Here is a 25,271-nt window from a genome sequence, read left to right as displayed (position 1 = left end):
ATGTCACAACTCATGGCACAACGTTTATGGCACTTTGACCTAGAAGTCAACATCAGTCAATGATATGAAATCACAAATCAGTCATATAGCTATGATACAAACAGGAACGCATGTATACATTGAATCATTTCACATGGCACTGGTTTATGGAAAATAAATATACATCCTTATCTGTTTAGCAATATCATCCATTCATTGTTGAGATACTACATTCTTTAAATCCACTCAGATGACAGTACAAAAAATAAATATCTGGAGAAAATATTGTGGATAAGTCCTCCCTTATAAACATCATTTCACATCTTATTAAACCATTATTGTTTGTTAGCTTGCTTGTGCACAAACAAAAAGACAGAAAAAGAGAGAAAATGAGCAACACTCCGCGATTGTCAAGAGCTGTCACATTAAAGCGTTTTGTGTTAACTGTTACAACATGTATTGTATCTGTTTTGCAGTCATTGACGTGTCTCACGTTCGTATTGAATCGAAATGGACTATTATCTTTAACAGGCGATAGTTGCAACCAAAAGTCTAAATAAAGACAGCAGCAATTATGGGAAACTACTACTCAAATCTGGTCAAACCTGTCACAAGAAAAATGCTTAGCAGGACTCTTTTCACATTAAAAAACAAGAAAAAAAGCATTTTGATAAATCTACAATAAATGAGAGAAATAGTTTCTTTTTCTTTTTTTAGTTCACAATGGAAAAAGCAGCTTAATATCCACAGTAAAACACACCATTCTGTACATTCTTCTCAGGAAATGACTCAAACTACCTATTTATGTTTATCTGTTCATTGTAAATAAAAATGATAGCTATTTGTGACTGACTAGGCACTTTGGGATGTGAGTGTAGGAAATGGTTTATTTCATAATTTCCAACTTCAGATGAAAAGCAGATTCAATATGGCACTACAAAGAATCCTGTTATGTCTGAGAGCATGTTGAGGGTTTGCTTACAGTAAAATACTTCACCTAAGAAGTCATAACACTGTGAGGAGCTTGGCATAAAAGCATCCACTGAATGGCACATGTGCTGTGTTTGATCACAGTCTGTAAAAAAACTATTTGACAAGTGTGTATAGGGAAAACCAACTGGAGGAAACTACTGTTTGTGAGGAGAAATCATTTTTTTTTATCTGAATGACTTCCTGTATATCCTGATGTGACATCCCCTTTAGTACTCTATATGTGTTTTATTTTTTTATTTTTTTAAAATGAAATACAAATAAATAGTTCAGAGTAAATCGTGCTGATATTCTGGGTCTTCAGGTTATGGGAAGAAGTCTACAGATTTGGGCTCCAGTTCCTTTTTTTTTTTTTTTTTGAAAAGGTCATTACAATACTGCGTTATGTCAAAATGATAAATTAAAAAATGAAAAAGAAATTCTGATCCAGAGACTGAAAACTATTTACAAAGTCCATGAGTTGCTTTTTTTTCTTTTAAATAGATATTTTGACATACTCTGTACTTCACGGCTGATTGTAGAAAAATGTCAGCTTTGAGATAAAACATTTAAACAATGATTTAAATGATGAATTATACAAGCAAGGCGAAGGTTTGGTTGATATGTACCTCTGGACTGTTATGGGATCAGATCCATTCAGACAACCTGTATGGCACTTTGAAGCACATTTACTTTACAGCCAAATACAACCCCTACAATTGATGTTTAACTACTGATTTAGTTTATTTTTACAACCTTCAGTACTGCTATAGTTTGATAGCAGCTTACTCATAAATAAAACAAGAAAACTGGGTAAATAAATAACATTGGCAGAAAGAGATTCTGTAATATCTCTTATTTAAAATATTTAAATTGATGAACGTGATTTGAGATGTCTGTAAAACTGTAAGTGCTTCACTGAAAATAATTCAAATGCCACAACCTACGGTCAATTATAGCACTCAAATAGGCAAATAAATTAAACTCCAAAATTAGTCAAAGGTCTTTCTAAAGTATGAAAGACAGCTATGCACCTCTAATGAATGGACTATCTTCAGTAAATGCTTTCAGAAATACATTTTCCAAAGACCAAACTACAAAATATAAGAGGTGTGTGAGGGGCCACTTTGGTCTGCTCTGGTCGGTCTGGATGTAGTTAAGAGGAACGGCACCTTGAAGTCGTCTCCGGCCGATCAGGCGCTCAGGTGGGGAGGCTGATGTTGGCGTTCTCCGCCAGAGGGCTGGACATGCGTATCTGGGAGCTGCTCTTGCTGAGGATGGATAGCTGAGTCCCACCGTTCACTCCACTGCTGGCCAATGAAGGGTGCCTCTGCTGCTTCAGGTCCACAGCAAAGTACCGGTTCACCGTCCAGCTGCGCCATTTCCTCTTGATCTCCGACTGCACCTTCAGGGAGAAACTTCACAAGGTCATTTTTAATGTACTTTAAGCTGTACCAGCTTCACGAAAAGGTACAGTACACCTAAGTTTTGTGGGTTTCATTTTATTTTATCCCCCGTTCCACATTTCACATTGATAAGCAGTATTTAAGTCATTCTCCATACTTGTTGATACTGCCATCAAACGCAAAGCACAGCCCATAGCAAATGACCCCTGTCACCCTCTACATTAATGTTTCATTCCCCTACCTTCTGGCATGAGATCCAGACAAATAACATACAGGAAGACCCACTTTGGTAAAAGTTTCATTCCATCTGCCATCACTATTCCAAATAATATCCAGTAGGTAGCAGTATTTGTCACCTGTTTGTGCAATTCATGTTCAAAGGTCTGTTTTCTTTTTGTTTTATCTTTCGTATCCTGTTGAATGTCTACACGTTTTTTGTTGATGATGTTTGTTGACCTTTTGAATGTTATGAGTATGGATATGACAACAAATTTCCCCCTGGGGACAATAAAGAATGAATCTGAATCTGAAATTTTAAATGGCTTATAAGAAGGAGAAGAAAAATAGTCTTTACTGTCATTATACATGTACAACATATTACAGTGTAATAGGTTGTGATATGTTGTAGATGCATATATAAGACCATTGTACATGTACAGAATACTGTATTTATTATCTTCATTAGTGGTGAGAAAAACAAAAGGCAGCTGAAAGCCCCGGATAAAATCTAGTAAGACCCATGTGTTTTCATATGTTTGAAGTTTTGTTGTTTGTTTTGTTGTCTGTATAGAAATGTTTTTCTGTATTACACTGTAATTGATTTGTAATCAGATTTGTACATGTATGTGATTATAAGCAATTATGATAACAGCTGTGTTATCAAACATTTTAAATATTCACTACTTACAGATACTTCATAGGAGGAATTATAATTGATGACAAATGCTTTAACAAAATATGCAAATATCCACTTAGTCACATAGCAGTGTGTAATAAATAATGTAACAACTGTTATGTGTGTATTTATAAATTGTAAATAGTGGGAGGTTATAATATTTGGAAACAGGAACGTATTTCTAGTATTAATCTGTGTCAGATAATAAGATGCTAATCAAATATGAAGAGTACAAAGTGAATGGGTTTATGGACAGGGACAAAAGCTTACCTCTCCATTGAGGAAACAGTAGAGGACAGCGACCACAAAGCCCTGAGGAGAAGAATGGAGACAAGCTTGAGATGGAGCAGAGACATATAAAATCTGTGACACACTGCTCAAATATTCATGACGTGTAGTTTACTGGTCACACAGTATAATTCCTGGGTATTGAAGTTGCAATTTGACCTCTTTTGAACCTCCAGAGCTGTCTGCACGCAACAGTTTGTATCACAGTGTTTAATAATTGTGAAAGATTATGGAGAGCTCACGCTGCTTTTTAAGTGACCGTTGGTATTTTCCTCTAAATGATTTATCGTTTCCAACATTTTATTTATACAAATATTAAAAAACGTGAGTATAATATTCAGGGGGTGAAACTAAAAACTATGTTTATGAGGAAAATTATCTAAATGATGAATCAGTTATTAAAGTAATTGATTAATTGACTGATTTGATTGTTTCAGTACTAATAACAACATATATAGCCTATAGGAAAAGCATTTTGTCAGTTCTTTGATCAAGAAAATATTGATGAACACATTTGATCTACTTCCCAAATACCCTTATTTGAGCATTATCTATAGTAGGGGTGAACTTGAAGCTACTATCGGCATCTGTGTATGTTTATAATCACAAAAATGTCTGTATTTGTGTCCCTATTTGCATTTACTCTACACTGGGTGGAATCTTGGCTTATATTGTAAATGGTTATAAACGGTTCATTCTCTACTTCAAATTGTTTACTATCATTTATAAACATCACATCTCGAAATGTAGCTGCCAACAAAATAAAAACTTTTCACCATGCCTGAATTAATAACACAAGCAAACATCACATTTATTTGTACCCCACCTTAAAAACGGAGAGAAGAAAATGAATCTAAATAAAAGTTGTGTAGCTGTTGAAGGTTTGTGGGGAAATGAACAGTGGAGACAGAACAGTAGGTTAGTGGGAAAATACAAGTGAGGCTTGCATTAAGTCATATTGCATTTTTTTAAATATGAAAAGCTCTTTTGGTCGATTTGCATGCACTTAGGAGACGGTACCTAACTTGACTTACTGTCATGCCATGCTGTCAGTATCAGACAAACTATAAACAATTAAGTGTCCTGTTATAGAGGGAGTTGTGAATGAGCGAATGAAGGATTGTTTTTGGCCTTCGGCATGTGCATTTTTGCGAGATTAATTACCGTGTTGTACTTCCACTGGGCATTTAATGTTGATCTTTCACTGGTGTTCCTTTTCCAGCGTGAAGGACAATAACTAATTTAATAGCTAGTCTACACTTTTGTGAGTATAGTGACCTTGTTATTGTACTTATTCATTTCGTAATACTATTGATCAAACTCTTTTTAGTCTTTAGTAAAAGCTTCAAAGTCCGACTGCTGTCCCCAACCTTTATTGGAAGGGTTGCTGCATTGCTGAACACCGACACACATTGTGAGGTCTGAATATCACAAGCACTCTTGTACAGTAAGGCAAGGCAAGGCAAGGCAGTTTTATTTGTATAGCGCATTTCATACACAATGGCAACTCAATGTGCTTTACATAAAACAGAAAAACATGTAATTTGAGAAACTTAAAACATACAATTAACCCCCCCCCCCCCCCCCCCCACATAATAAAAACAAAGTACAGAAAAATAGCAAGACATAAATAAAATGATTGCAGCATAAAATAATAAATTAGCTTTAAAATCATTAAAAGGACATAGAGTGCAAATGAAAGATTAAAATGTAAAGTGCTTTAGAAGAGCTCAATCATAAGCACAGGAGAAGAGAAATGTTTTTAACCTGGATTTAAAAGTGTTCACAGTTGGGGCTGATTTCAGTTCTGCTGGTAGTTTGTTCCAGTTGTGTGCAGCATAACAGCTAAAAGCTGCTTCACCATGTTTAGTGTGAACTTTGGGCTCAACTATCTGACCTGAGTCAGTAGATCTCAGAGCTCTACTGGGTTTATATTCTCTTCAGTAAGCAGCCTATTTGTATTTAAAATACTCTGATGATTTATTATCCCACTACGCTCCCTCATTCATTATCAGGTATTTCTCTTTAAGTGAAAATGGAAGCTGGAGTAGCTGTAAAAAGCATACCTGGAAGGATCCAAGTCCCAATTCAAAGACCAGTCTCTCCTTTTTGCTGACATCTTCAGGTGAGAAGGCGAACACAGTGTAGTGAATACCAAACAGGGGGATGAGCAGGAGGGTGGAGCGCGCCAGACGCCTACACACACACACACACACACACACGCGCACACAAACACATTATCCACACACGCACATGCACACAACACACAGTTTAATTAGATTGCATGTAAAACACAAATCAAATCATTCATGTTTCAGTGGTGCTGGTCAGCTGAATGTAATGAAAGAATAAAGCTACATGTTTTCTGCTTACTAGTCGTTTTTAATCAAGCAACAAATTGAAAAATAAAAACCTTCCACCTTAATCTCTAATACAGATATCAATTTAGTTGAAAATGAAGGCTTAATCATTATTTTCTGGTGTTTTTTACAGATTTATTTATATTTATAGATCTATTTTTTTCTCATTGTCAACAAATTACATAAAAAACAAAATCAACATTATTGCACTTTGTGACATCTTCTCTCATTACGATTAACATGGCTGTTTTGAGTCAGTCCCACATATATTACACCATCCTGCTGCTGTGAATACTAAATAATACAATATACTTAATGTAAATAAATACTTGATAAAGCATCAAATGTGTGTTAATACAGTAGTCTATCAATATGCACAATTTGTTGAGTCTGTTTGAGTGAAGTTTGCTATAAACTATAAATGTGTTCTCTGGCTGAAAATAATCCCTATAAAATGCACTATTTATCCATATTTGTTTTGGAATTGGTAAAAACTACAGTGCCTAGCTGTATAAGGTATTAAACAATAATACTATACATTTGTGACCCATCTTTTAACAATATTTACATATTCAGAAAGAACAGACAGGCTTAAGGATATGTAGCATACACAAGGTAGAGAAAGGGATGGGATTTGTTGACAATAAGAAAAATGTAGAGTAACACCATCTTTCTATGAAGAGCGAGGTTAGGTTTTTACTGTATTAATGGATTTATCTGTGACATCATCACAACAATGAGACTTAATGAGAAACACATAACTTTGTATGATTTGACTTTGTAGCATGTATGATATATCCATGTAGTCACACAGAGTACAGAATTACATATTTTACTATGTGAGAAATGGAAATACACAAAAAACACACAACAAATGACACCTTAAAATAATAGAAGACAGAAATGAGCAAGATGATGATTTTCAGAGAGCAGTCCAATGACATCCAGGAGTCCTTAAGAAACAAAACAAAACGATTGTACTCTGATCTATTTCATTATGATTTGAGAAAAAAAATATATAAAAAAACTTTCCTCAAAAAGTAGATGTAACATTTTGTGCTGCTGTCTATAACCACTAGCAATCAAAATAAATGTGTGTGTGTGTGTGTGTGTGTGTGTGTGTGTGTGTGTGTGTGTGTGTGTGTGTGTGTGTGAGAGAGAGAGTATGCATTTGGGAGTCCAGAACATTAATAAAACTTTAAGAACCCCTGAAGTAAAACTCACACACACACACACGCACACACACACATGCAGTTGACACAAGCACACACACACACACACACACACACACACAATCATGCGTGTCTGTGGACAAACATACACACACACACACGCACACACACTTACAGTGTGATGGTGGATAACTCTGACATCCTGCACGAATGCTGAACAGCCTGTGTGGGTTCACTGAAGCATTTCTGAGCACAGCTGCTACACAGCACAAAGACAACACAACAATACAACAAAGACAATGTCTTTAGGGACACAGACACGCAGTCTCACACAGCGCACACACACACACACACACACACACACACACACACACACACAGCGCACACACACACTCACACACACACACACACACACACACACACACACACACACACACACACACACACACACACACGTTCACACTTGGTCACACATGCACAGGTTTAAGCAACAGATGAGAATGGCATTATCTGCAGGGCCTCCAAAGACAATATCCTGTGGGAGCTGAACAGGAGTGGTGTCTGGCTACAGTACAACTCCATAATGAGACTCAAGCCTTTTGCCAGCAGGTACTTCAAATTATCATGTTCTGAGAAAGTTTATTGGAGGAGAAGACACATCAATGGGATAAGGGTAAAACTTTGGATATAAAACAGTTACAATTTCAGTAAAATCCATATATGTCCTCTTGAAAATGATGTATTGTATTAGTTGGATAGCAGACAATGCCCTCTGATCTACAGGGAGAAAAAAGCTAAAATATCAAGTAGAAAAAGCCAGAGTTAGCCAAGAAGGCAGAATTTTATCTATTATCCAGAGTATCATGTGGTGTCTGATGAGAGAAAAAGACTGGCGTTATACTATATTTTTCTTATTGTCGTCAAATCCCAAGAAAAAGACGAAACAACAACTTCCTGATCATGCCTGCAGCTTTCAGCCTGAAGCTAATTCATTCCTTCTGTAAATGCAGATCTTTGAAAACAAGTCACAAATACATATTTTCTTTTTTTGTCTTTTTCTTTTTAAAACAGCAGGGCACTGTATTCTTTAGCAAATATTACTTAATTATTTTGTCCATATAATGGTAGGAATTAGTAAAAATAAAAAATGCTACTGAGTCAAAGGTTATGTCTTAAGATGTCTCATTTTGTCAAACAGTTGAAAATCTAAAATATTTACTTCAGTTTCATGTATGACAAAGAAAATCATTAAATTGTCATATTTTGCATTTGTTGCTAAAAAAAAACTAAACTAAACTGAAATGTTTAGTAATAATTGTAAAATGTCAACCATGTGTTTTTAATAGTTTATGACACAAATGAATAAGCTATATCAGGCTTTAAGATAATCCTTGTTAGTAGGATCAATTCATTGTTGGTTTTGGTCTTCTAATGGAATTTTTTGACAGTAAGACAAATACATAACATCAGCAGCCTTATCCTTTCAGCAAAGGTGCATAACATTTCTTTAAGCTGCAGGGCTGTATACAGTCTATGAAAAATCTCAAAATCAAAGTATTAAATTCTCCACACACACTTCAGACTGGTGTTTCAGTCAATTTAATAATTGTAACTTACAGGTAAATGCTTGATTCATTCCCTCCAATATCAGGTGACTGCAACTTCTGGACCAGGATAATGATAATCCCAACGAACAGAATAAAATTGATCTGTGGAAGAAAAGAAAAAATATTCAAAATCTCAAAGCCTTGTCATAAATCACACTCAGGTCAGGCAAACAAAGGCCTAGCATGTGTCAAAATGAATCCACAGCAGCTGTCATACCATTATGGAGGCTACAACTGGTCCTTTGATCACCCACCAGAGGGCAGTGTTCTCAGTTGTATCCCAACATCTGGAGGAGGAGGAGGAGGAGGAGGTGGAGGAGGAGAACAGTGCATTTTAATAATTGTTCAACATGCTCTCCTTTGCTTTCGCTGCACACTTTTTAACATGTGGCACATACAGTGTGTCAATAATGTGGATATTTGCAGAGTGAAAAGGCAAAGTCAGAAGGGATAGGAGGATTTACAATGGAAGCAGGCTGTAATATTTGAGAATGATATTTTTTCATTACAACTAATTTAGTAAAATTAGTACAATGTATGAGTGTAAAACGTCTAATTAGTGTTTGTTTTCTGCATCCTGTATTGTGCTGAGGAAAAATTGAAAAACTTGCAAAAGATGAAGGAACAATTATGAATCTTATCACATGCAGCACATCTCCATTTTTCTAAATTTTGGCCTGATTGCATTAATTCAATTATTCTAAAGACATGATCAAGATAAGTGTATTTTGTGATGCCAACAGAGAAGCCAGTTATTTTGTTTATTGATTTACGCTTTCCCTTCCATTTTTATCAACTATATAAGATGCAGGTATGATATTTAGCAATAAATTATCTTAATGCAACATTTAGACTTCAGTGTGATATACAGTGCCTTGGCTGAAGTAAGAAGAGATATTGGGACATACCCAGTGTCATCAAAGTGGAGCCTCAGAACTGCCCAAACAGTGACACAGATGGTGGGAGTCCCTGTAAAAAACAGTGAGCATTAATACAAATTGTAGGTGATTGCCATGTTCATCTGTATGCACCTGCAGCAATCATGCTTTTTTAAAAATTGCAATATACTGAAACAACAGATTCATATTTGATTGGTTGTAACCCAATGGCACTGTACAGTATTCATGTACAGAAAGACCATAGGGTTTGTCTCAAGATTGCATTGTTATTTCAGCTGTATTTTATTACAGTCTCCTTACACCTCAAAATGTGTTTTTCTTATTGTTGTTTACTTGGATGTTTGAGCTTCACTGTGCAGAATGATGTACGTGAAGAGTTTAACATTAGCAAGTGATTTTCACATCAATCTGCATCAAGTATTCCTGTGCTTACCAAAAACAAGAGTTTAAGAGGTGTACATATTGTGCAATTTGTGAAATCACAACTAGCTGGGAAACCAATCGTGGTCCAGTGTGCAGTTTATAAAGGTATAATGTGTGAAATAGGAGGCAGCAGCTTAACCTCTAAAATGGAAAAATATTTATATATTCATGGATTCTAAAGTTTTTCAAAGAGGGAGAACATAGCAGAATATTTTTAAATGTCTGGTGGGGGTCCTAATGTATTGGAAAAATCATATATCATATATATCATATATTTAGGGGACAGTAATCCAGAATATCAGTTTATTTTAATAAATCACCCCATTGCTCTGTATTTTGACAAAAATCTCAAAATGAGTCTAAATTTGCCTTTACTCAAGGAAAGGTGCAAGAAAACTGACTTCTAAATTACATTACACATGAATTATTTTTGAATTTACAAATATGCCACAAATCTGAAAATGTACAGAATGAACAGTAAAGAAGTTGCTGCCTTCATTCATTAATGATAACTAGTTGGGAACAGACACTTACCCCATCCTACGATGGTGTACCAGTAGAAGTAGCGTCTTTCAGGAAAGAAAGTCTCCACCAGTAGAGTGAAGAGATACAGACCTTCAATGAACAGCCAGAAATAGTTGGACATGACACAGTAATGGAGGAAAACCATCACTGCTTTACACGCCACCTGCACAGGGAGACACACGGCAAGTTGCATTAGTGCAGAAAAAGGTAAATGATGGTTCAAATGTTAAAAACAAGTTGCCTGTGCTTGTTAGTTGAAGATATGAAGCCTGGAGAGCACAGTAGTTATTAATTAAAATGTATTAATATAGCTTAAGTGGGCTTTTTCAAGAAATAGACAGAGCCACACCAGGACATTGGACAATCCTTTAAGGGTATTTAAAGATGTTTTTTTAATTATTTCACTTCGAAGCCAGTGTCAGTTCTGCAACAATATCATCATCAAAAACTGCCAAAAAAATAGACACCATCAGTGATTTATTAGAACTTTTTTAGTAAATTTCGAGGGCAGAATTTTGTGACCAGATGATCGTCAGTTCAATCCCCCAGACCAGCAGAATAAATCTGGGTGGGAAAGTGAAGAAGCAGGATTTGCCCCTCCTTCATTATCACCACTGAGGTGCCCTTAGGAGCAAGGCCCTTAACCCCAACGGCTCCACTAGAGCTGCTCAGTGGGCAGCAGAACAGACTGTGATTGTACTGGCCACCTTCCAGGTATGAATATGTAAGTACCTTAAATAAATTAAGACTAAAAAAGACTTGCAGGTTGTTCATAAGCTTTCTTGTTTCTTTTACACAATAATATACACCAGCATTTTGTTGCAGCTTCCAAATGGAAAATCCATGCATAATGTTCAGTCCTTTTTTAAAAGCTCAAGACAATAAATGTCAGACTGACAAATGTCCTTATTCCTCTAAATCACAGTGTAAACAGAGATTGATGTCACTATGGTGACGGGGTTGCAAATCAATGCACCATACTGCAATTACTCAAAAAACTTATGAGACAATGAATGAAAATGCAAACTGTGCATCAGTCAGCAGGAACATGTCACCTACATGTCAGGTGGGCTGTAATCTAGTGACATCATGTTAATGAAAGAGTCCATATTCTGGGTGGGGTTAACCAATTACATCACTGATCTGATTCCCTGTATCATGGTGTCACGATGTTGACCTGTGATTGCCATGGCAACAACGGGAAAGCAGAGGGTTTTGAAAAAAGGGCAAAGTAACCATTGATATGTTAATGGACTAGAAGATTTCCACTGGCCTTGCTGAAGCCATTAGCGTACCTAATTAGGTTTATTTATCATGCCTGCTTAACAACAGTGAGCAATGTGCTGTTACCAGACAAAGCCTAAGAGCTTGTTCTGCATTTGTAATCAGAGTATTAGTCATTTAAAAGCATGTTTGCTTTATTGAAGTTCCTTCAAAGGTGCATATCACACAGAAAAGGCTGAAGGAGAAGTGCTTGAAGCTCTCTTTATATCTCATTCAGAACAGACATGATCATATTTTACAGACATGCTTCCTTTTATAAAATGAGTGGCTGCCCTTTGACTGAAGTCTTCAATAATGCTATATGGAAGCGATTAACCAAGATTGTTGAAAACACTGTGGTAATACTCTGCAAACCTCTTAAAGCAACTAAAAACATGCCAAGAATTATTTTGGACCATTTAGAATAGTAAAAGCCTCATTTTGCAATTAAGTGCTTCAAATTTAAATTAATTAAACAATTAGTATCGTGAATTGTAAATGACCTCTTCATTTTTTATTTATAATAAACATAGAGTCATGACTGTTTTCGATCTTGTTGATGAAAACCATATGAGGAAGTAGTTTATCAGCCATAGATAATGTGTAGTAGTAAGTTACTGACTGTGTGTGTGAAGCAGTGGTCGCTGTCCTCCTGAGAGTACAGCACGCCATCCTTGATGAAGACTGAGATGGCTCTCAGGATGAAGGACACAAACAAGTTCATGTGAATGAAGTTCCTGGTACAGTGGAGCTTCCTGGATAGAAAAGAGAGAAATGTTTACCAATCCTAAATTGTTTGTTTTTATCTTGTTTTGTTTTTTTAAATGTTAATGTTAAAATTTTCTTGTGTTTACCCTTCTGAACACCTGGCTCTTTCCCCTTGATTTTCACTCCCTTTATTCTCAGGCATAGTCACTACACGTTGTAGATATCTTTAAACATTTGCTGTACTTAAGTCAGTTTGATTGCACCATCTATAGCACTCAGTTGGATGCAGAGCAGTTTTCTCAGACTTTTCAGACAGCTTCCTTCCAGGAACAGAAAATAGCCTTCAATGTTTAAAATAAAATAACCTGTTCATGGTGAAGTTTTTATAGATAATTCATTTTTTTCAATTTAGTTTAAGTTCTGTGGGCTTAATGACAAGGTCCTCCGCCTCCTGCTTGGACCCTCTCTCTATCACATTTTTCCCAAAAAAAAAATGTTTTTAAGTGCTCAGCACCTAAAGTACTAGAAATTATTACCTGCTCTCTTCAGTCAGGAATACTTCCCACAGCACGTAAACAGCTGTCACAAAACCACTTGAGCAACCTTGATGCAATAGTTACTGCTAATTATAAACCTCTCCTACTTATGTGTGGAGTACCCCAAGGTTTAATTCTTGGACCACTACTTTTTCATTTCTATCTACTTCCACCCGCACATGTTATACAACAACACAAAACAAACTATCACACTTATGCAGATGATTCACAACTGTACATATCCCAATTTGTTGATATCATAGATCCTTTATTCCCTGGCTCAGTGTACTGATGATATTAATGTATGGATGTCAGAGAACTTCTTAACACTGAACAAAGACAAAACAGAAATACTTGGTGAAAAAGATCAGAGGCAAAAAATTGCCGCTCCTCTCAGTTCCGTCACTGGAAAGTTTGAAATCTGGGTGTAATCCGAGATAGTGATCTAAACGTTAAGAGCCATATCCATCATATCACAAGATGGCCCTCTGCCATCTAAAACATTTCAAAACTAAGGGGCTTTCTATATCATAATCAGACTCTGAGAACCTAATCCATGCCGTTATAAGTATAAGTATACTAGACTACTGTGATGGTCTATTCACAGGGCAGCAGTGCAGCAAACGGAATTGATTCAAGATGCAGCTGCTCATGTTCTCACCAGAACTAAAAAGTCTTAACACATTACACCTGTTCTTAAATCTCTGCATTGGCTCCCCATCATAGCTAGAATTGATTTTAAATGGTCTTGCACCATAGTGAATAAAAGACATGCTAATTAGATACAAACCAGCAAGAAATCTCAGGTTCACAGGCAGTGGTCTTTTAACCATCCCTCATACTAACTCTACAGCAGGAGAGGGCGTCTGGAATGCCCATGGGTGTGCCTGTGTGTGTTTATGTGTTTTGTATTTGACATTTGTGACTCCTGTATAACTGTACTAAAACCTGTTGATGCATTTTGACCTGCTGAATCTGCATTTTTATGGTTGTGTTGTGATTACATTGCCATTTTACATAAAGCACATTGTGTTGCATTTTGTACAAAATATGCAGCTGTGATGATTCTGTCTGGTTTTCCTTTGCAGGTTTTCACGAAGACACTGTAGATCTACACTCTAGTCTGCTTGACCTTATTTGACTTGCAAATAGTTTTTAACCAAACTAAAGATTACCATGCCATGTGGAAACACAAAAAAATAACTTCTCAATTGCTTTTGTCTGGGACCATTAAAGACGAGACATACCATAGAGTACATTGCTATAATAGATTAAGTTAGGCTACTCAGCAATGCAATAATTTGGCATGTCTGTGACAATATTTTTTTTAAAAAGAAAAAAGTTTTTTGCAATTTTAAATTAACTGAAAAATGTATCAATAAGGTAAAACAAGCAAAGCCATTTTGTGGGTTTTGACACTATTGTTTTTCATTCTTATTTCCATCGGCTGAATATGATTTTGAGTTTTTGCCAACAAGACTCAAAAGGTTAAAGACATTTCTCAGAACAAGCTATAAGACACCTTTTTACATACAAAATCCCACTTTTGAGAAACCTGCCTTTTGAGGTCTTCATTATGACACTCACCTAAATCTGCAGAGGATGACCATGGCTGTAGTGAGAGACACCAGAGATGTGCTGTAGCCAACTGTGTACAGGGCCTTGACCGATGGATAGTACGGGTCCTGATGTTGGGAACAGAGAATGTATTAACAGCATGCATGTCTATGATAGATGCAAACATGTGAAACTTAAGATGAGGTGAGAGAAGCCGTACAGGTTTGCTTGCTGTAGTGTTTTCATAGGGGAAGCAGATGTCCACATAGTGAGGGAAAGGTTCAGACCAGCCATCCTCCGTACAGTTGCGACTCACCCTCCCCATTTCTGAAAGTAACAAATGTACTTGAACTACAGTGGGCAAAGTTGAACTGAATAGAAATTATTTTGGAATACAAATACGTTAAAAACACATTTAGTCTCTTGATTCCACTGACCATCATCAGGGCCCATGAAGTCATGAAAGAGCTCTGGACAATTGACCACCACGACCTCATTGATACTGGCCGCATGCCAGCAGGTCAGATTGTCCCACATCCATGGACACACTGAACAGCAGAGAAGAAGAAGAAACAAAAACCCATGTTGGTCAGAGTTAAGTTACCATTCAGCATTTCTACTGTTATGTCTCTGAGTAAATGAATCTGACATGAATTTATGGTAATTAAATTGGAGATAATAGAGTTTGAAAAGATATCTGGCATTTTCACGACACTGACAGGGACAAAACTATTGCTAACTCACTTTGTTGACCTATCTCATTCAGATCCATTTACCATTTTATTTTAGGTAGTATGTGTTGATAATTTACAACCGTGACAGCCAAAGTATTTCTTTTTAACATCTCTTAAAATGAAATGCACCTGTGTTCTCCTCAGAAGGTGTAATATCCTCGGACATATGGTGGACATGTCCTTTTTACTGCTTAAAACAAACCATTTGATATCCCCAAATAGGTTGAAACAAAATTTTACTTAACCCAGTTCAATCTATTGTTTTTGTTTGGTTATGATTTCCCTCTATTCATCGGACTCTTAGAATAAATCTCACACCATTTATTTTCTGCACAGCTATCACAGCTTTGATTTTTCTCTATTTGTCTCCATTTCTTTCTGCTTCCATGTTCTTTGTCTCCAGCACTTCCCCGTCTCTCCTTTTTTCTCCTTCCATCTCTCTAGGTTTACTGCGTTGTTTATGCTCAGGTGATTTTATAGTGCTGCAGAGGCAGGCAGGCAGGTGCAAGTCTGATTGTATGTGTATTCACTCGCATGCATTTTGAGTGTGTATTTTGCTTATGGGTTCATCTGTGTATGTGTTCCTAGACATGCATGTGTGTGTCTGTGTGTTTGCAGACCTTTCTCTATTCTGCTCGGCTCTCTAATCTGTTTTGGTTCTGTCTGGTGAGCTGGACACGAAGCCAATTACCTTTTAAAGGGCAAATCTGAGCCAAATGAGCCGCACTGAGCTACGGAGGTAACTGGCTTAATAAAGCACTCTGTCTGCATCACTGGCTATCTCACACAAGATCCCATAGTGTGCTGAATCTTCAGCGGGCTGCACAGCATAAGCTCTACATACATATCACACATTCACAGTAGACAATAGATGTATGCACAAATACTCATTAAAGCCGATTTGATTGAAGGACTTTTAAATGTCTGAGTCATTGTGTGCAACTGTCACAGAATGCAGATCAAAAGTTCAGATTCAGCATTTACTCATAATTTTTTGTTAAACTATAAACATTGGTCAGAGAGGAAAAACATTTTATAATGCACCTAAAAAGATCTTCTTCCTATGTGATGATATTAATGATTTTTTTTCTTAATGATTAATCTGAAGATTAGTTTCCCACTTAATTGTTGAAATTTGTTGCACAAAAAAGTCAGAAAGGCCAAGGCGATGTCAAATTGCAGGTTTTGCCTAGCTGACGATGATATAAAACAGAAAAGCAGAAAAATGTCATATTTGAGAAGCTTGAGTTGGGAATAATTTGTGTTTCTTTGCTTGAAAAATCACATACAATCAAAATAATAAATTGTAATCATTATTGTCATTGATTACGCTCTAAATTTGACTCTGAAGGGTAATTAAGTGTCCTTTCCTATAATGTGACACTACAAAGGTACCAAAATGGATTGGATGTTTTAGTTCTGAAATAATAACCACTTTCCAGGCCATTCTAGAGCTGCTATTCATATCATGCTGGCTAAATTCAGCAGGATAGTGATTACAGCACCAGAAAACAAATTGCAATTTCACACAGCCTGCAGACTAATCTCAGGTCAGAGTATCCCAATTAAAAATATTATGACAAATAGATTATGAAATTTGCTTTTAAGAATAGATTTGGGTACATCTAAAAAGGGAAAGAGATAAAGAAAACAGACCCCCCTATATATAAACACTTTTCCTTTCTCATACAAATTGTTTCCCTTTTCTCATTTGTCTTTTTCCCCTTTTCTTGCTTTTTCTCTGCCACCAAGTCGGATTTCTGCAAACTGGGCGTTTTTATTTCCTCACCAACGATTTGCTGTCAGCAGAAACACAACATAGTTCCTTTTAAAGGGACAGGAGGAGACAAGTTCAGTTATAAGGTCAAGGCAAGCCAACACGTGCAATTATCAGGTCTGAAATTGAACACAAAAATAAAAAATGCCCATGTTGCAGAGGAATAAGGGAATAAAACAGATGCCTACTGTTAACTATAAATGCAAGTGTGAAGTGAGAACAAATTATGCATGTGAGTTATTTATACCTCCACTCTAACCCACCTCAGGGCATCAGACTTTTATCCAAAAAGATATAAAAATGCAAAAGAAAGGTAGATAAAAACACATTAAAAGACAGCAGGTTGCTGTGCAGCTCTCAGGAGGACTGCAGGACTGACCTTTAAAATATACAGATGAAAAACGAGCTGAACTCACGGCGCCTCTCTCTCTTTAAACTTGTTATCTTACACTCTTAAATCTTTTATGTTTCATGTTATTTTCAAGGTGTCAGTGGCCGTCAGCGAAGCCATGAGTCACAGTGCAGTCTGGGAGTTGCAGTCTGTTTGGTAAGTTTCAAACAGAGAAGCCTGCAGCAGTTGCTAATGAAAATAGTTCACTTCATAGCCAAGAAAATAATTGCTTCCAGGCTTGACATACCAAGTTTCCTGTGTTTGTGGGAAAAGGGACATGTGGGGAAAATGTGCAAGCAGCTCAGCGTGACATTGCACAAGGCATTTGGTTTGAGAACTGTATATCAGCGGATAGTTGTTTGTGCTGTATAGTGCCCTTTCGGGGTGATATGAAAATGATATAAGGCTCATCTTTCATCCTTACATGGCCTTCTATGACCTTTTCAAAACTGATTGGATAAACTGAAAAATGTCCGATCATCAAGCATAAACAAAAGGTTATTTTTTAAATCATTTTTAAGACGTGCATGGCTTTTATTTACCAATGGTCTTGTACTTTCTGAGTCACCAAAGATGTCAACAGTTTAATCACAGACAGAGCCATAAAAACAGACTTCATGCCAAATTATGGGCACAAAAGGAATGTAAGAACACAAACAAGCACACATGCACGGTCATACTCTTGGACACATCCTCACTTACTTATATCAAGGTCGTCAGCGGGGTTGTGCAGCGCCATATTCTCCAAGCATTTCTCATGTTCACGCTTCATTATACAGTGCTCGGACTCCGAGGCCACCTGGGGGAAACACAACAAACACACACAAAGTCCCACTAAATATTGATTGGAACACTGCACCGTCAATCATTTGTGTTTTTAATCAGCTTCTTGTTATAGTTGAGGGGTCTGACATGAATACAGTATCAGCTGCCAAAGTTAAAATAACATTTACTGTGATATGATATGTTTTCTGTTTTTGTTTCTGTGTTTTTGCTTGTGCTCTTCTCACCACTTTTAAGTGAGCAGAGCTTTGTTAGAAATAGTTGATGCCAGGTATTTACATGGACCAACCAGAAGAGTCAGAAAGCCTCTGTTGCTAGGGAGACGTGCTATCAGTCAAACTCATCAAACCACTTGCAGACACTGGTTGTCTCCAAAATCACTCCCTATAATATATGTTAGACCTTCAATCAGTTAACGCTTGTAAATTGAAATTTTGGACAATCACCATGTCATTACTGTCAGGATTATTGCTGCACAATATCATTTTCGAGAGGGTGTTGTGGCCTGTAGATCATACCATTTGCACTCAGTGTTCAGACAATACCATTTTTATTTATTTTTGGACTCAGCCAAAGTGACTTTTTGGTACAAATCTCTCATGGATTCCTAAGTATGATTCCTTGAAACATTCATTTTTATTGTTGCTCATTTTGTCACAGATCTTTTCAGTGAAACAGCAGTTATCAACCCACGGCACTGATAAACCTACTCAGCACCAAACTGCAGCCAAATTAAGTGATTGGCCAGTTGAACATAGTCAAGCATTTAACACATACAGAGCCAGATATTTCTCTCAGGAGTTGGCAGAGACAGAAGCAGGGCTAAAAAAATTTTACTTACATTTACCTTGTGAATAGAAGCAAGGTTCCAAGTGAATGCTATAATAATGCTGCTTTGTGTCTGCTGAATAAGCAACTGTTTGCTTACTCTGTAAGGTGATAATATGTCAGTATTGTGTTTGCAGATTGTTGTGTTGCCCTAAAATGCAATTAAAGCACACAGAAATAAAAAAGGTTACAGGTAGTGTTTCCTCTTGGTATACGTTCAATTAGTCAAAATGGCCTTTTTGACTATTTAGATTTTTGTGAACATTAATCATTTTTGATGACTCCTGTTGAACTCAGTGGCGTACACAATCACACCTGATTAACATCATCTGTCATGTCAAACTGCTCTTGACATTTTATTTTAGCAGAGGAGCTCATTAGTCAGAGATGTGTGTTTTAACAAATAACTCTAGTAAATATAGCCTTCCCCCCATGTTCTGCTTCAACTGCAGATATACCACGTTATGGAAAGTGAAGATGCTCCAGTATCTGTAACTGTCACTGGAGCAGGTGGATGGTAGGTGTCGCCTTCTTGGAGGTGCAGTCAGGGAAACTGTTTACTCAGAGTTAGTGGAGATACTCTATGTCTTCTCAGTACGCCCCCTCCCATCTCACTCTGTTAAGGCCAATCTCTGTTTTACACCCTTCTAGCACCCCCACCTTTAACTCTCTCTATGAAATGATAGGTGTAATATGTCCCAGCCCTCTCAGCCATGGCTGACTCATCACTCTCTCTCTTTGCCCTCCGATATGAATTCACTTCATCTTCTTGTGAAGATGTCCCCTGATTCACTCCCTTTCTTCATTGCACTGCCGCATGTGGGATGAATATGAAACAACTCCATGCATTATGTGAAACAGCATCAAAAGCTTTCTGGTTTGGGTTTGTATCTTTTTTTTAAAAAATGTCATTATTAAGCTGCATTTCAAGATAATACAATAATAAACTGTACCTCACCTGGATGGGCAAACAAAAATTTTGTGTGATCTATAATAGTGTTTTGATAATGAAAGTGACACTGGCATTGTTAGAAAGACCTTCCTTTATACAAGTAGTTGGCACCCATGTTGCTAAGCAGCAGGTAACTAGCTAGAAGCCAACACATACTGTAGACAAGCCTTTCCCAGAAATGAGAAATAATTGGATGCAAATGACTAATATCCGTTTGGCATGAGTGCAGACAGGCCTGTAAGATGGCAGTATGAAATGTGCTTTTCAGTCATGTATTTATATGGAATACTGGACAGAAGTCGCAATTAATTTAAAGTGCTTTCTGTTCAGGCACATAAACAGACGCTACCATACCTGCTTTCACACCTCACCCTTCTCCACACACACACACACACACACACACACACACACACACACACACACACACACACACACAAGTTTGCACAGCTATCATTCTAGGACATTGCATTGACTTCCATTCATTGTGGACAGCCTAACCCTAACTTTAACAGTATACTGGTCCAGACAAGGTCAGTGTTTATACTGGAAGAAAAACATGCACACACACACACACATTCCTAAAGATTGTGAAAGTAAAACCATCAGAAGCAACATGAATCATTAAGATTTATCATTTTTTCCCCTTTGGGTTTCTATTATTATAGTGTGAGAACATGTAGGCGGGCACTGTTGAATATGACTCTGTGTCTATTTCTCTCAAAAGAAACACTCTACCCCATGGCTAATCGAACTCTTTTTATATTTCCAAACTTGTTTACAGGCCTTTGGGGTTGACTGCAATAGTCTTGCCCTTGTTTGAGGGTATTTAAGATCTGGCTGAATACTCACTTGGCAGAGAGTGATAGTGATCTTAGCAAGTGAGCAAGTGGTGTTGGGTATTTTTTCTGTCCAGAATATAGTACATTATATTTTTGATTGTATTTTTGACTGCACCACCTCAGCTGTCAATACTCTTTTTGTCTGTGTGTTTTCTTGAGTGATCAATGCTATTTTTCCACAATAAGAGCAAGCTTGAGTGTATGTGCTGTTGTTTGTTATGCTAAACTGCATGGACACTATTAACACTAAAACACTTTATTTATCCATGTAATCAATCAATAATTTACAAAGGATTGACAGTCAAGTTCTTTTTTTTAATTATTACATTATTTTTAGCCGTATTAGCAAAATGGCTCTAGCAGAGTATCGATCTGTCTGTTTAACACTTAGCCTCTTAGGCACCACTAGCACAGCCTCAGAGGGCTGCTAGCATGGCTGTTGTCAAATATGCAGAAACTTATTATGCTACAGTAACTTTCTGTTTAGATAGTTGATTGCTTTTGATTAACAGTGCTACAGATGTGCCCTGGCAACAAATCTGTACTTTACTAGATCAGAAAAATGTCTTAAATTTTATTGGTGCAATTGTACTTGTAAATCATAATTTTGTAAATATCAGTAGACAGAAAACTCTAACCTGGGAAAAAACACAATGAAATCATTGCACATCAGAGGACAGATCAATTATCTATTTTTTAAAGTGTATATCTTGTTTTGAGCTCCCTGTGACTCCTCTACAGTAGCTTCTAAATCTCTCTCCTCTTCTCCTAAAAGCAGATATCTGTCCAGATAAGCTGCCCATTTTGAAGCTGCAGAACCCCTTTTCCCTCCCCAAGGCTATTTTTGAGGGCCAGATAACTCCCACCACTGGCACACTATCCAGATCCATTTGACACACAATGAGTACATCACCGACGTATCTGCCACATCAGCTGCTGAAGGTCAGCAGGAGAAACACCTCACATATGTTAGCTGTTAGAGGGCAGTGTTAACATAAAGGTTAGAGAAGATGTTTGTGACTGCAAAGTCGCATTGTGAATGCATTTCACTCCCCCTTGTAACTCTCTTAATCAACTGCTAGAATTACTATTTTACTAGCAATTAGAACATTTGAGGAAGAACAAGAGATATATCAAAAGGGTAACAACTAAAAGATGACAACCCATAATGTTACATATATTCTAACTATAACTATTCTAAAAAAAAATTCTGTATCCAAGTAGTTTAACCATAGAAACTGCTGCTGTGCTGCATCAGAGCACTGGATACAATTCCTCCCACACATCTTCCACAACTATTCTGCTTTTTATTTCAATGAGATCACTAATAAAAGTGAGTCAGAGCAGATGGATACGCAGCTCTCTGGTCAGCCAAGCCATCTGTTTTTGTTCTAAACTGCGGCCAGTTGCATAAAAACAGACCTGATCCAGGATCTGTAACATATGCTGATGTGCTGATGCCTTATGTAGTGATTTCTGTCCTTCCAGCATTTGTCAAAATGTACATATAAAAAAAAAACCCTGGAGAAGAAGCTGACACTGTTATATATTGATATATGTCTACACATTCCTGTATGCTCCTGAACACCCCTACCCACATATACACACACAGATGTAGATGTATGCACACAAACTACTCACCAAGGGCAGCAGAAAGATTGCAGTCAGCAGGAAGCCTCTCATTGTCTCCTCTAAAGCGCTTGTATCCAAAAGGCTTTGGTTGTGTGTGTGTGTGTGTGTGTGTGTGTGTGTGTGTGTGTGTGTGTGTGTGTGTGTTCACTGGGATGCACTGGGTGTGTGTGTGTCTATATGTGTGTGTGTTCACTGGGATCCACTGAAATTGCTCCCTTCAGCTTCAGCTTCACCACACTTCAGCATCAAGGGCTCTGTAATACAACACACAGAGGAAAAAGAGTGTGAATGTGTTACCCACTGGATCACTTTGTTATGTTGTTATACTGCATATGGAAAGCAGGACTAAATACTCTAAATATTCTGTTGTATGTTCAGTTTTTGTACTATCCTCGACAGTCGCTACAATGTAAAATCTTACCAAAACAGGGCTGAAAAGCTATTCAGAGCACATCCATTTATGTATATATTGGATTCATATTTTTAAAGGATAACCTCTTTTTGTCAAGGGTGTTTCATTTTACATAACCATGTTTTTATGTAAGAGGACTGTAGGTGTTTCTAAATCACATTTATATTTTCTTCTGGAATGAACATCATCATTTTTCACATGAGCTTTTTGCCACGAGGTAAAAAGGATTCTCTGGATATAATTCATTCCTCAATAATCTACCATATAAAATTCAATAAATTATTTCTAATGTATTATACTTTGCTATATCTGTACATGATGGAAATGAATCTGATTTTATTGTGCCACACAGACCGATTGTGTTTGATATTGGAAAAGAAACCACAATAATTAAAAACTTGATCTGAGATGATTGCTTGATTCATTGAATTATTGATTAATCAATCAATAACAGTCAGCAACCATTTTGATCATAGATAAATCATTTAAACAACAGAGGGTTTTCTTTTACTCATATGATAGTGAACTGGTAGGTTCAGACAAAATAGAAATAGTGCTAAATAATACTCACTATTTTCAGACATTTTACAAACCAAGCAATTGATTGAGGAATTAATCAGCAGACTAATCAGTCATGAAAATAACTGCTACAGTCCTACAAAAAACACATTTCATTGCATTGTCTCCAACTACAATCTGTAGTAAAGATACAAGTTTCATTACAATAACAGATTTATTTGTACAAAAATGTTCAAGTTTGATTCATTTTAAACTGACATGTGTGGTGTAGGTTACAGCATAACTTTCAACCTACACACACTCCTTCAGTAGGTATGTATGACTTCATATCTTGTCCTCACAGAATTGTACACTCATAAAAATCCCCTTGATCAAATCACAGAGGCGACATTTGTTGATTTTTTTACTGAGGTTATATACTATCCCAAAAGATATGTCATCACCTACACTCTAAATTAAAGCAGGAAGTTGAAATAAAAAGCACAGATTTATGAAGGACAAGTTGATTACCAAAGGCAAGAAGTTTGGAAAGATCACATAAATTTTCCTTTAAGACAATAATATTTATGTGCCTCGGGTTAGACTTTAAAACAACGACACCCCTTGCCCCCCTTCATGTCTTACTCATCCTCACAGCTTCCTGAAAACAGTGATTCACTGCAAACACAAAGCACCAGCACCAGCAGAAACACACACATAAAATCACTGAAACAGCAGAGCGCACACGTCCTCTCTCTCAGCTAATTCATGCACACACACACAGACAAATTCCGCTGTGCCCCTTCCCTCTAGTCCTGAATCCAATTACCTCTAAAGCATCTCTCGGATGCTTTATCAAGTAATAGGACAGACCGTGCTCAGAGGAAAAACCCGGAGATATAGAAGAGGACAACACATGCCAAGTAGGGTTTCAAACCAAACTGCTTTGATGCAAACAGAAAAACACAAAATCAGACAGAAGAACAGATAGCCGAAGACAGACAGACAGACAGCGAGAGACAGGGAGAGACAGGGAAAGGAACAGATCTGGCAGATGGACACAGACATGAAATCAATTAGTTTGTCTTCCTCTCTTTAACCCAAAATGTCACCGCAGCCATGTTGCTGGAGGCTCCAAATTAAGTTAAAAGCAGTCCTTGGTATTTAGAACAAATGCATATGGCTATTTGGTATTAAGAAACACTGACTCATGCAGGAAACAACAGAGGGATAAACATCAAACTGCCCTGAGGGCAAGAGAGCTTTTTGCTTTGCTCAGATACATGTGAGCTACTGGAAATTTGGTCAAGCCTTACAGTCATGCAAATTAGGAGAATTCTATTCAGTCAAAAAGGAAAAACATTTCCTAGAAAACAGAGGAGGCTCAACAATAAGTGTGTGGGTTTACAGAATGCAATCACTGTAATAAATTCACAACAGAGCAGTTTTCGTAAGACTGTTTACTGACTTGGCCCCAAAAAACAAAATAACTAACATTTGATAGGAACACTGGGGAATTCAGCATTGGGATCACTACAGTAGGTTGTCAATCATCTTGAAGACTGTGACTATATTAATGTATTCAGATGCAACACAGAGACAAACACTGAGGATAGCTTCAAGTCTGTGTACTACCCTGAATGATTTATCTGTGTTAAAAGGGAATTCAAACAAATGTCTCAACACATCAACATCCTCCTCCTGTATGTTGAATTCCTCTGAACATCGTGGGCACATTCATTATTCATTTTCTGTTTAAAACGATCCTAGTGGTTAAAACACGCTTCCAATTAACCCAAATGCAAGTCTGTTAATGCTGTGAATGGATACTGTACACG

At 37.1% G+C, this 25,271-nt stretch overlaps 1 protein-coding gene across 1 annotated transcript; it reads right to left on the bottom strand.

Moving 5' to 3' along the window:
• Positions 1-2,149: 2,149 nt before the first annotated feature.
• On the bottom strand, positions 2,150-22,628 carry adcyap1r1a (adenylate cyclase activating polypeptide 1a (pituitary) receptor type I). The gene is made up of 13 exons (XM_053329354.1): positions 22,533-22,628; positions 18,192-18,288; positions 15,025-15,135; positions 14,808-14,914; positions 14,618-14,715; positions 12,409-12,541; positions 10,533-10,686; positions 9,585-9,645; positions 8,894-8,963; positions 8,687-8,778; positions 5,604-5,733; positions 3,520-3,561; positions 2,150-2,353 (listed from the first exon to the last, which is right to left on the bottom strand). The coding sequence occupies exons 1-13, from the start codon at positions 22,572-22,574 to the stop codon at positions 2,150-2,152; spliced, it is 1,341 nt and encodes a 446-aa protein (XP_053185329.1). The 5' UTR covers positions 22,575-22,628.
• Positions 22,629-25,271: the final 2,643 nt, after the last annotated feature.

The sequence above is a fragment of the Scomber japonicus genome, chromosome 12 (assembly GCF_027409825.1).
Source record: "Scomber japonicus isolate fScoJap1 chromosome 12, fScoJap1.pri, whole genome shotgun sequence".
Taxonomy (NCBI): Eukaryota; Metazoa; Chordata; class Actinopteri; order Scombriformes; family Scombridae; genus Scomber; species Scomber japonicus.
Note: the sequence above shows the minus strand (reverse complement) of the source record. Positions and strands in the feature narration are given on the sequence as shown.